At 41.7% G+C, this 13,550-nt stretch overlaps 1 protein-coding gene across 5 annotated transcripts in view; it reads right to left on the bottom strand.

Annotated features, from left to right (window-relative positions):
* Positions 1-13,550, bottom strand: part of LOC121655484 (signal-induced proliferation-associated 1-like protein 2) — a 78,348-nt gene that overhangs the window by 46,305 nt on the left and 18,493 nt on the right. For all 5 annotated transcript variants that reach the window (XM_042010166.1, XM_042010169.1, XM_042010168.1 and 2 more), the window contains exon 2: positions 3,418-5,221. In XM_042010166.1, coding sequence (XP_041866100.1) covers positions 3,418-4,978 — 1,561 coding nt within the window. In that variant the 5' untranslated portion in view covers positions 4,979-5,221. The remainder of the gene's footprint in view (positions 1-3,417; positions 5,222-13,550) is intronic.

Below are 13,550 nucleotides of genomic sequence, written 5' to 3'. Positions count from 1 at the left end.
CCATGTTTAATGTTGGCAAAAATGAATAAAACAGGAAAATTATTACTATACAGAGATATTAAACAAATCTATAGCCTTGTTTACACATAAATCGAACGCATGCCTTCACATCAGGACAATATCAATTTATTTTTATTGAGCCCATATATTTACTTTATCACGGAAAATGCTTTGCAGATTGATGGTGGCCAAGCTGTGACGCTGATGACCGAGCAGTGAGTAGATGCAAAAAGCGATTCCCTCGGATTAGAACCTGAGAGCTTGGGCTTATGACTGCAGCACTGGGATTTAAAAAGTAAAGAAACTATTTAAAAAATAAAAAATAAAAACATTGTCTTGTTTCATAATAATTTTTCATTAAAGAAGAAGTTAATGATGCATTGATTAAAAGTGTGGCATGTTTCTGGAGTGATAGTTATTATCTCCACACATGGAGAAATGAATAATGCTGACAAAAGAACCTGGCAATTTTTATTATTCTTTTAGTAGAAAATGATTTAGTTTCCAAGCTAAATTCAAACCAAGGACAAAGTTATTTCATGGTAATTACCTTTAAATAGAAGTCCAGCAGGAGGTTGTTTTTGTGCCCTCATGCTGAGCATAACTTAATTTTTGGGGGTTTGTTTTGAGATGTTGATGATTGCACCCTACCTCTCAATTAAAATCAGCTGGAATAAGCTCCAGTTCCCCTGGGAGCTGATGGACGGGATAATTATATCAACTTACTAATTAGTGTGAGCTGTTAATAAAAAATAAAATTCGTATAAATTATAAATTGAGTAACAGGCAGGGTCAGAAGATCATGGATGGTACATCCATTAGTTAAGCAGCAGGTTATGTGAACATATCAGACAGATATCACATCTAGTTTACTGTCTAATGTGCACAATCCCTGAAAAATGACTTCTGAGTCATTTTAAAAAACTGGTGGTACTCCCAGGTGACATTCAAGGAGGTCAGACAAATTTTGACCCTTCAACTACACAGTGTGCATTACAATGAGAAGATGAGATGGGCTCTGTGCCCCTTGAAGGGCAAATACTTTTTAATTTGTCTATGCCTGATGATCTTTTCCTTTTGCAACACCCTCAGGTCCAGATGTCAATTTGCAAAGTAAATTTATAATAATTTAATGGGCAGATTGCCATGAAATCTACTAATTATATTTGAGTCTTCTGAGAAATTGAAAATTTTCTCAGCCTTTCTAGTAAGGCTACTTTTGTTCAGTCTTTCCAGGAGTTTGAATTTATATTATACAATGAAAAGCGTGTATTAACACCTGTGTGTGTGTGTGCTGGAGTGAGTGTTTAGAACACTGGCAAAAGCAAAGCTCTGCACACACTTTTCAGTGCCTTGAGCAAACACTCAGTAATCCAGACTAAAGCCAAGGAGAAAGACCTGGATTCAACAGACAACAAAACTCAAAGCTCAGCGGGGAGCTACAGCAAAGTCATCCACAAAGAGATTTCAGCTCAAGTTTAGATTTTTTATTCATATCATGAAGTACATACAGTGGAAATAAACTTCTCTTCTTCTTACCGTGGCATCAACATTTTTTTTTACCTGTTTTGTTTTACATGCATGTGTGTGCATGTGTGAGAGAAAAAAATAATGATCAGGTGTGTGTTTTTAAAATTATGTCATATAATTGGGTGTGTAAAAGTGTTTTTAATGTGCCAAAATTCTTTTTATGTAAAGCACATTGTGCTACTTTTTGCATGAAAGGTGCTTTATAAATAAAGTTTGATTTGTTTAGGTCAAGAACCAGCCAAAGCTGGGTTTATTAAAGGACACATAGCTTAGATGATTGAAGGGAAATCCTTTGTGAGCCATAAGGTCAAATAGTGGCAGAAGGGCGGTATAGTGTATGCATGAGCGAGGGGGGGGGGGGGGGGGGGGGGGGGGGGCACATGGGATCAAAAGAACAGCCCAGTGAAAGAGACAGTATTGACTGCTTAGGAAATCTTTTTGTCAACAAATTTCTTCATCATGTCACAGCAGCTCATCACATGTCGCTGATGATTTGCAAAAGGTTGCAAAATGCTAACTTCAACACTGATGTTGTATAAAGGCCATTTCTTGACCTCCTGACACTAAACAGTCCAGAGATGCTTCTAAAATCTTTCAAATCCCACACTGCATGCTCAAACTTTTGACATTTTAATGCTCTATATTTCTCTCAATTTGAGGTCATGTCTCCACAAGACACATGTTTTACTTCACCCTGCATATCTCCATGTCCACCCACATACAATATGTGACCCTGATCTGCATATAGCACGGCTCGGTCCTTTAGTTAAAAAAACAAAACAAACAAAAAAAAAACAAAAAAAACGCTGCTTCCATTAGGACAGCCTGGGGAGAAACACTCGCTGGAGGAAGAGGAGCTGTGGGCAGTCAATAAGATCAATGTTGGGCCCAGGTTGATAAAAGCTTGCCGTAAAGTGGTGACCCGTGGCCGTGTTTGTGTGAGTGCATGTTTGTGGTAAAGTGCAAGTGATGACAGGCTTGTCTATTCAATAAAACACCTCAAGAAAAAAGGGCAAGGGCTACATCCACATACTACAAATAAGGGATCTTCTAGAAAAGCAGTAACATCAGAGTCAAATCCAATAGCAAAGCAGGGGAATATTAGCTGTGTTACCTCAAACAATGCTTCTTTAAGAGCTGCATCTGTTTTAGGATGATGAATGATAATGATTATCTGAGTAAAATAACGAGTAAAGCTACATTCTGTCACACCAAACAGATCATCTTTCTGAAGAAACAGACATCTGAGTGTAAAAGGTGAAGCAGCTGTTTTCTGGGGGAGGCTTAAGGAGGAGTAATTCAATCTGCTGAGAGCAGCAAGCGCAGACAGTGGGAAGAAAGAGATACGTAAAATGCGGTGATAGGTCTGGGTCAGAATGGTATTTCCAGCGTCAGTTACATAGGTGTTTTAATGAGGAAAGCTGGGACCTTGGCGTAGCTCTGCTGACCCTTAAAGCTTCATACGAGGAGTCCTCACACCCCTTCAGCCCCCAAGGGGAACAGCTGCAGCACACCCTTTTGCTCACCTCTTTCTTCTCACATGACTAATCATAGTTTCTCTGCAGGGGTCAGGGTAATATCCCACGGAGGACATGGCCGCTTCTCTGCCAAGACAGCATAACACACACCCTCACACCCAATACAAGTGTGCTATTGTTCTAGACCTCATTTCATATGGGGTTAAAAAACATAACTGGTCCATCAAGATATCTGGCCCACTGGGCTCAGGCTGTTTCATTTGGGAAGTCTAAAACAGCCTTGTTTCGAGGAAATGGATTTGGTCTGGACAGTTTAATCATCCAACACACTCACTCAAATCCCTTTGTATCATCACTGTTGGAAATCTGTAAGCTTGAAAAATAATGATTTATCATAAGCACTGCTTACCTCTCCCATAGAAGTATTTGTGGTAGTAGTATGCTCCAAGATCAATGTGCTCAATGATGTAGCGTTTGACCTTCTCCCTGTGGATTGGCTGGTTTTCACGAGGCACCTCCAGTACAGAAACTCCTGCATTTGTACAGTGTGAACTCAGAGACGACTCAAAGGAGCAGCTCTCTGACATGCCGCTGTAGTTGGCACTGTTGGCTCTGGAGAGGGATATCTTCCTCTCGCCCTCTCCACCGATCTCGTTGCGAAAGTGCGAACAGTTCAGCACCAAGCTGTTGCTCTTTCCATCCCCCTCATCTACGTCCAGGTTCTCCTTGGGGTTCAAGTCTTCCCTGCTGCCGAGTGGAGACTCAAACATGGGGGGATTTCCACTACTACAACCTGCTGCTCCACCATCTGCCCCAGCTCCAGGTCCAGGTCCAGGTCCAGGTCCAGCCCCAGCTCCACCTCCTGGCACGCCACCTGCCCCAGTACCTACTCCTGCTGAGGCAGCCGAAGCCCCAGTGGTGGTATTCTTCCTCTGGCTCAGGTTAGCTCTGCTTGCAACTGCTTCACTGATGTTAAAAAGCACGCTCTGTACATCGTAGTGAGCAAAACATTTTTGGAAGCTCAGTGGTCGCCGGTCTTCCTCTATGGAGAGACGCAAAGCATCACTTTCGCTTTTTATGGTACGCAGTTTCCTGAACAGTGAAGTTTCTGTTGACTCGGATTTGAGACGCCTCATGAAGGATTTCTCTCGTTCCCGGCTGTAGAGGAAAGAAGTGTCTATGTAATCATAACCCGGAATGTGGACTATCTCACCCCTGGCGATTTGAGCTGCTGTTTGCAAACTCGGTGAGAGGGAGGCGTCGCAGCGCAACAACTCTGGGAAACCCAGAGGTGGTATGCTACGATGGTCCAGGTTGTCCACTCTGTAGCCCCTAAGCATGGTAAAGAAGCCATCCCCACCGAGGCCCTGCCGGTCGATGGAGGATGTGCTGCCGTACTCACGATGCAGCGATGCTCCGGTGTTTGGGTTGACAGCGCTCTGGTCCATGATGTCCTCTGAGTCAATGTCACTTATGGTGACATCGCTGTTGCTCCGCTGACGGATAGGGTGGAGACCCCTCAGTGGGGAGTGGCTGAGAAGGTCACTCAGTGTGTATTTGTCAGTGTAGTCTACCTCTACACAAACTCCCTCGCCTTGCTCTAATATTTCCACAGTATGTTCCTGCTGTCCATTCTGAAACACGGGTATCACACTCTGGTAGTTTGGTGAAGGCCGTCCATCCCATCCATCTTTCCTTGGTGGCCATTCTGTCACCCTGGCCCTGACTCCCATTTTAGGCATGGCCGGAGTACCATTTGTTTTTCCTGCACCATCAGGTTTCACCTGCATGCTGGAGGCTGGCGGTCCCATGCTTCCATTCAAGGCTTTGAGTTTCCTACTGAATAGCTCCTCTGACTGCATGACTCTGGAGTATTCTTCTGGGCCTCCCACAATTCCCCCAATGTTTGATTTGTTATCTGTCACAGGGCTCAAAATACTCATATCCTGCTGGCAGATTCCTTGAAGCATAGACTTTCAGGATGCATCTCCATCACATCATGTGATTTGCTCAATGGTGAGAGTAGGGGGAGCTTCTTTTCTGAGTCAAAGAAACAGCCGTCATCATAACTCATATAGGGTTGGTGGCATGACAATCAACACAAGGCATTTGGATGTCAAGGACAAGTGTCTGAAGAGCACTGAGACCTGGCAGAGCGGAGTCTCTTCTCCTCGGGTGCCACAGATGCAGAACAACAGCTGGAAAAGTTGGATCTGCACAGAAGCCAAAACAGAGAAAAAGAATTTTAGCTCACAGCAAGGTATCTTTATTTTTAATGTTAAAAGAGCATTTTAAACGACACAATCAGTTCAGCAGCAGAAATTATTATACTGTTAACCTAAATTGGCCCTGCTATCTTGTAGTAATGTGGTATGTAAAGAAACTATATCAAGTATATCACCAAATACTGCAAATTAATGTGTTTGCAGGGGAAAATAGCCCTATTATGGAATCATAACAAGACAGATATCATTGTTTGTGCTTCAAGCCAATGCCGAACAGATGGTAGTGAACCAAATTAGAGTAACAAGAGGCAGATGTTCACATTTACTGATATCTGATCCAACCACTTCCAGCAATGCAGTCTGCAAATTATACAACAAGTATGGTTTTTGCATGTTCCATGCCAATTCCACTTTGCCTGTTTATCTGATGACGTTGTTAAATTAACAAGGACTTGATGAGGTAAATTAGCTATGACAACTAATAAAGCAGACATGTAATAACAGCTGAAATGTACCGACAGGTGAAGTTGTCGTACGCTCCACTACTGTAACTTTAAAATACAATGTCTGTCCTATCTCACATGGTCAGTTATGGTGGAGAATTTAGTAAACAAACAGACAAAATCCTGATATCAGCAGTTTTACTCATTAACCTGAACATCTGAGGACAGGGAGAAGGGGTGTGTCCTCAGGCTTGCTTCTCCTTGAAAAGCAGTTATCATTCCCTCTTGGGTATTTCAGATGTCAGATACAACATGCTGCAAACTCACATGGTTTCCATTATAATCCATAAGTAATGCCCCTATACATCAGGCTTCTGAAGGCTCTTGTTAAGTAAGGCACAAGGTAGGTCAAGCAGCTTTTTTTTTATCTGTGGAAGACACAGAGAATGCTGTGAAGATGATAGCTATGGTATAAATACAGCCTTCACTAACAGAAAAACTCCAAAAGGGAAACAAGCAGGTTATGGAAAAACAAGTTAGCTTCTCTCATCAATCCCATCCCATATTAGGTGTGTTGTACTTTAGCTCCTGTGGGAATATGTGAGTGAGGTGTTACATTGGATTCATCTCCTCAAACACTGACTTCTGCATGGAAGATCACAGCACACTGCAGCAGAATAGGAGACTAGGGAGTCTTGAACACTGACCTAAATGCTTTTTTCTTGTTCTTTGGTGCTGGTGGTTTGCCTCATTTCTTCTAGTACCGCATTCATGTGAAAACCCCATGAGTTATCTAAGAATCCCTACACATAACTCAGAAGATGGCACCGAAGCACCGGCACTGGATTCAGTGAAGATAATAAGCTCTTTCGAAGATTTCTTTGTAAACACGGTACAAATGTGGGGCTGGTGTCTCGCCTTTTGCCTACTTCGTTTAATATGATATCTTCAGTTCCCATGCAACTGTTTACATTTCTCTGTCGTTTACTGTTAAGGAGGAGGATAAACTATTTGGGGAAAAAAATGTGGGCCACATCAAGATTAGCTGCAAGCCAGACTAGACCAAATACACTCAGGAGGAGTTGGAAACATTTGAATAATAAAGCATTCACTTATGCCTGCATGGATGAAATAGAGGTTAATGCATGCATGACCCAAATGTGTAGGAATAGAATGGTTGAAGCGACTTCTCAGTTACACGCAGTGCCACACCATCCACTGCGCTTCCTCTCCCATTATGGTGCAGGCTGTTTATGAACAAAGGTTCAATAACAAGCAAAAAATGAATGTAATCTTGTTGTATTTAACATGAGGATTAGAGATTACAGCACAATATTGTATGAATGCATAATAAAGAGAACTGCTGTGGGAAATAATGTCACAAATAATGAATAATGGAATATGTGTTTGGCAGGAATGAAACACAACACAAAAGGCACTTTGTATCATTACAGATAATGTCTGTGTCTGAGGAGCCTGAGTGACAGATATTGGTGAGAAGATTTGGATTTAGTCATTTCTATATAGAACAATGAATTGTGAGATACAGCAACTAAATCTCTGACTGGACTGTAACCATGTTTAAATGTGTTAATTCAAAATAAAGTTTTAATAAAAAGAATAGAGCAGGGCTCCAAAAGCCACAACCTTAAGACAATTAGTTAAAATAAAATCCTGCTGCTGGACATTGAGATTTATCTGGTCGGCCAAGATCCAGTTCACATTTGTTTCCATGGGATGACTGGGAGCAAAAGTGACTACAGCAGCCTGCTGACTGAATCCCAAAATGTCAACTGTTTACTGTCTTTTCACGCTCACAATTATAGCAAGAGACAGCAAACCGTGCTACCTGAACACACAGCTGTATCAGCGTTAGAAGTCCAACACAGGCTTTTCGGATGATTGAGAACAGGAAGAACAAATAAAGTGAGATTGTGTAATCTCACCACCTGACAACATAACAGCATGCATGACCTCTTATGGCTGCCAGAAAAAGACTACAAAAGATAGAGGTGTGTAATGCTATTAACATAGACAAACCCAAGAAGAATCAAAGTATTTATATTTAACACTACTATCACAAAAAAACTATATTCATCACTTTGTTGTCAGGAAAAGCAGTATAAGGACCCCATGAAAGCGTATATTCAAGTTTCTATCTACAGTCAGATCTTCCCCTCTGGTAATGAATTTTTGCTGAAGAAAGAAAAAGAAAAAAAAGAAACAGGAGACTAGATTGTTTATGTACAAGCAATCCAGCCTATCAGTGTTTCTGCTGCTTCATGGGGTCAAAACAGGGTTAGCTGGTCTTTATTTTATGTCAAAGACGGGACAGGATAAGGCAGTGAACATGGTGGTCTATGTTTCCCTTTCCTTTCCTCCATTAGCTGCTTTCCCTCTCGACAATGATTAATGAACACACTTGTACCATGTCTCACTTCACATGCAACCCCCAGTTCCCGCGACCAATGGGGAGCGCCACGAGCCACTTGGTCAGCAGAATCTCTGTTTCTGTCTGACCTGAAGGAGGAGGCTGTTTTCTGTCCTTTCTTTTGTGGCCGTCTGCACAAGGGAGGCAACAGATGGAGGGTGGGTGGTTTGCTTTGCTAACAGCTTTTTGCTAACTGGAGCAATGCACTGCCATTAAGGGTGTTTAAGACACAAGGGCTGGTGTACAGGGGGATGGGATGGAGAGGGTGAGATGGGAGAGACATGCAGGCCTAATTACAGTAATGAACTCATTTTCTGTCTCTGATGTTGGACAGTCTGTCTTTCATCTTGGTTCATCCAGAGAGGAGTGGCCCAGCGGTTCTGTCAGGTCTTAAAATAATCCTCTGACATTGTGGCCTGATTAAAGGCCCCACAGATATTAATATGCAGTCAGAAAAGTGAGCACATTATGTCCAGCACTTCGAGATTAATACTCTTCTTTTATTTAAAGCTGATCTTGCCACAGCAGGACACAAGGTACAATCTCAACGAGCTCTGGCAATAATATAACACTAAATAACAAAGTAACTTTGACAACTCATGCAAACTGTCACTGTAATTATGGAGAGGAAGCCACTTCTAACCCCAGCTGTGAATCATCTACTTGTTGGCTTTTTGCTCCAACTTTGCAACCACTCCATATGTTTAGTTTTGGATCCATCTGAACAGTTCGGTCTTAGCAATACCAAGCTAGGACTTACGGAAACAAAATAAAAACAACAGGATGTTTTACACTTTTTCTGCACAACATTCTTAAGGTCACTCAGAGTTGATGGCACTTCAGAGAAATTAGACACAGGCTGTATGCTCATCCTCAGCCCTTTAAAATGAGTATTGTGAGGAAATGTCATATCCTTTGCATGTCTAATTATTAGGAAACAAGGCTTGTTTCAGGTTGCAATGACTCCCCAAAGCCCCAAACATGTGACTAAATGACAAGTCTGATGTCTAAGGTTACATTTTAAAATATCTTGTGCTGCATAACCAGGTGAAGCCGAGCTAGTACACGTTTAGTAAATTGGATGCTACAAATGCAGGGAGTCACCAAGAAGTCCCATTTATTTTACACAAAATACCAAAATCTGCATATGTACATCTATCACAGGAACATTTTTGTCCTATGTTTCTGCTCAATGAGCATGATTACAGAATATTATAAAATGAGCATCTTGGTATCAAACTGAAGCAACAGCATGTTTCTGGAGGAAAAAAAGCATTTGGGCAGCCGTGAGACAATTACCTTTAAGCCTAGGTTTATGCATTCCTCACTTACTCTTAAATGTAAGATCCTTCAGTGTTCAGCTGATTGCCCACCATGTCAAAGTTAAACATGTTTGTTTAGCCCTGACAAAGCTGCTGGGCCACTCTGAGCCCTGGGGTGAACACAAGCTTGTGATTACAACCAATTATCTTCAATGAGACCTTGTGTAATTGAGTCATATTAATGCTCTTCTGTTCTCCGCAGCTAGGAAGTTGTTGCTGGCCTCGTCCCCAAGATGCCTCGACCTTGGGAACTGAGGCCAAGCCATGATGTCGTCATCCTGTCCTCTTGCAGCCAAATCAGGGTCCAATGTAGATTAGAGGCCAAGTTGATTACAGAAAATGTCCAGCTCATGGACATCGTCACACGGTGAGTCAGACAGCATTCTTGTGTGAAGCACATTTACAAGTCCTTCCCAGTTCATTCATTAGCCAGTATATTTTGGTTTCTTGATACCTGCCCACTGGTTTATGAAGAGAAGCTGCAGACAGTCATACATTTGGATGTGTCACACTGCATTCATCATTAACAGACAAGAAGGAAAAATTCAAGCAGAAAGCAAACTAACCTGAAGGCACACTTCTTACACTTCACTGCCCACCATTTGATTCCTCAATAGACTTAAAATCAAAACAATGAATCACACTCGTCACTCCACTCTCAAATAGGGTCCAATCCGCACAGTACACAGAGTCAGCCCTTCGAGGGCTTGATTTAAAACAATGACAGAGCTTAAGCAGTGGTTCTAACGTGGTGGTGGGAGCGGGAGGAGTGTGTTAGTGGTGGTTGTTTTGGGCAGGAAAGATATTAAATTCATCACACTTGCAGTAAGAGAAGGATGGAGTCATGTCTACAGACAGATGCAGGCATCTCCAGTTTGTTGAAAACACTTGTGTTTCTACTTCACTGGAGCGATTCTTCACATTAACTGGGTTACTGCAAAGGAGAATGTGAGGTTAAGAGGAGAGGAGAAAGTGGTGAAGCAGGAAGAAAAAATGGCGTGCGGGAGCTTTGCCAGACTTTACTAAAAGAGTTTTGTTCAGTTAAACCACAGAAGCAATTAATTGGGCAATGTTATCCATAAGAGTTCATTACCGGGGCCTGGGAAACCAGGCATGGCATCTGCTACAAGTGCTCCCACAACCAGAAAGAACATTTTTGAAAGGGTGTTAAGACTTTGTATGTGTGTGTCTGTCAACACCACTGCTTATATTGACAGAGGCTAGGAAAGTTTAGACGAAAGAACACTAAATGCACCATTCAACTTCTTCCTCTTTCATCTGCAGCTCCCACAATTCAGCCTCACAACAGGCAAGATTCTCCCACCAGCTGAAACTCAAATTAGCACTGATGCTAAAGCCCTGCTATTAATGACCTAACCCTCCCCTTCCTGTGCACAGTGATGTCTCGATGCATGTGAGCCGGTCAGAGCCCAATCATCTAACTCCACCCTTTCGTATTGTGCTTAGAACACCAAAGGAGCCCCCCTTTGCCAGTATTGCCTGTAGGGAGTAATGCTGAGATTTTAATGGCCAAAGCAGGGTTGAACCCTCTGTAGGTGGCAAATAAAATCAATGAAACTGCAAAATACATCCAGCCTCATCATCCTTAGAAAATATTTACAAGGATGGGAGTTTAACAAGCACAGATTCTAAATATCTATTTTGGTTAAGTAGGGTTAAATAAGCTAGAGAATTAAAGATAATTCTACACTAGTGAGCAATTTGGCAACAACATCCATTAGAGAGGATGTAGGGATGTAAATGTCCCTGACCAAATAGTGAAATTCACCCACGACTGCCCTCCTGTATTCCACACTTTCCCTTTGCTGACTATCCATCTGTCATTCCCAGCTCTTGTATACTCAATTTAAAATTACTTTTGGCATGTCCTCAAAAACTCAGGGTGCAACTGGAGGTCTGTCCATCCAAGCAAGAGAGCAAAATTTGCAAGTCAAAGAAACACGAGGCCAAAAATCCTAACGGTACTACTAAAAAATAAATGGATGCACTCACTCGAGCTGCACTGGAAGACATAGCTTCTATCACAGGAAGGAGAAGGTGATTTAGAGCTGCTCATGGTATTACTTAACAACAACAACAACAGCAAATGGTCAAGCAAGGTGACAATGGAGAGATTTTTTTTTTTTTTTTTTTTTTTAAACAGCACAGTAAAGGCTCTTAGCAGTAGCAGAACATGCGGGAGTTACTATCAGGATGTGCCAAAAAAAAAGGTGACCCAAGCTCATTAAAAACAGCTTTGATTTATAACTGATATAAATGCTGTTTGCATCACTTAAAAGGCAATACCCCAAACTGTCGTTATAAAGTAATCATGGTGCAAATAACCCCAAATACAGAACAAGAACTAAGTACACAAACAACAAAGCCCACAAAGATGCCCGAAAGCAAGATTTTTTCAAATTTGTAAGCATCTTTTCACTTGTACACTCTGGAAACAAATCTCAAAGCTTTGAATCTAGTTGCATTGCCTCAAAACATATCATCCACTTGGTCTCTCCATTTTTTAATCACTCATCTGTTTTCTTATCCTTTATTTGGTAGTCTGCATGTGCACTCTTCTTGCAACCTAAAATTTCCCAGAAAAAAAGGAGAAAAAATAGAGCATAATCTCATCACCACTGACTATTCTGCCACAATCCAGTTCTACATCTACCCACAATCACACAAACATACAACAAACATGTGCAATAAGTCCAATGCAACCATGGGATTAAGAGCAGTGGAGGATGCCGTAAATGAATGTTGCTGAATACAGACAAGAGGTCAAAGCGTACAGTATGTTTATGTGCTTGCACAGTAGCAAGCAACAATTTAAAGCCTTTCGTTTACATCTCAGCGCACACAGACCGGAGTTGACCCAACAACAGAAGAACAAGCAGAAAAAAAACAAAACAAAAAACACAGGAGGTCAGTCAGTGCAGAGAAAGCATATTTCCCCACATGGTCATCATTCCCCCGCCACCGGACTTTCACATGCACTGTGGAAAAAGCCTACAAACACAAATGCCCAGTCAATGCCCCAGGTATGAAGACTTGAAGTGTAAAGCTTCTATAAAAAAAAAAAAGAAAAAAAAAAGACAAATACTAGAGTGTCTGCAGATTTCTAACCTCTGGCAAAAAGTATGACTTTCAAAGAAGTCTCCAAATGCCTGTCTGGATTTTGATCTATATAAAAATCCAAGAAATATGCACCTCCTTTCCCTTCTTTCACATCTCAGGATGAGGCAGGTTTCTGAAAAAATAAAGTAATTTGAGCCAATAATAAGACTTCTATTCTTCAACAGTGGCTTAGAAACACCAAACAGCTTCACAGAGAACAGCTGGAGTACAAGAGGCCATGAAGACATTTTCTGATATCTTCCCCTGTAGTTGCATCACTAACCTGAAGCCTCTGCCCTCCCAACACTTATCTCGCCACACCTCATCTGTCAACAAGCGACACTCTCACGCGTAAAATTAAACAAAAGATGGCAGCTTGCTTTGCTGTGGACTTTGCAGTTTGTACTGCTGGTTATTTCCAGCTGTATTCTTATCATGGATGGAGCTTACACAAACATGAGCCTGTTTTCCTACATCAGTTCACCCCCTGAATCTGCTCTGCTTTGTGCTTGCTGTAGCTCCACCTGGAAAGTGCCGGCTACACAGCTCAGTCTGAAGCACAGGGGTCATCCATGATCTGACTCCATTTCGCTTGGTTTGGGGAACAGAGAGTAATTACCCAACAGAAAGTTCAATATGGTAAATTCTTTTCATTTTCTGCACACATTCAAATCTCATAATATCTACCACATGTTCATGCAGACAAAGGAAAAGACTCCACCAGATGAAAGCGGTTTCAAAGCATCATGATTGTGCAGAGAAGTGAAGGAACTCTGAAAAAAAAGGGGAAGCTGAGGGAAATCCAGCTACTGATCTTCGCAACCTACATATTCTTGTTTTTCTAGAAACATCACTATGTAAATTACTAAATCCTTTGCACGTTGAAGGTTCAAACACAACATTTATGCTTCCAAAACACTCACCAAGGGGTGTCCTGAAATGCTCTATGCTCATTAAATATCAACAGATCTTCTTAAGATGTGACACTTGAACGCTCATAT

The sequence above is a fragment of the Melanotaenia boesemani genome, chromosome 16, assembly GCF_017639745.1.
Source record: "Melanotaenia boesemani isolate fMelBoe1 chromosome 16, fMelBoe1.pri, whole genome shotgun sequence".
Taxonomy (NCBI): domain Eukaryota; kingdom Metazoa; phylum Chordata; class Actinopteri; order Atheriniformes; family Melanotaeniidae; genus Melanotaenia; species Melanotaenia boesemani.
This window is presented reverse-complemented; position numbering and strand designations above follow the sequence as displayed.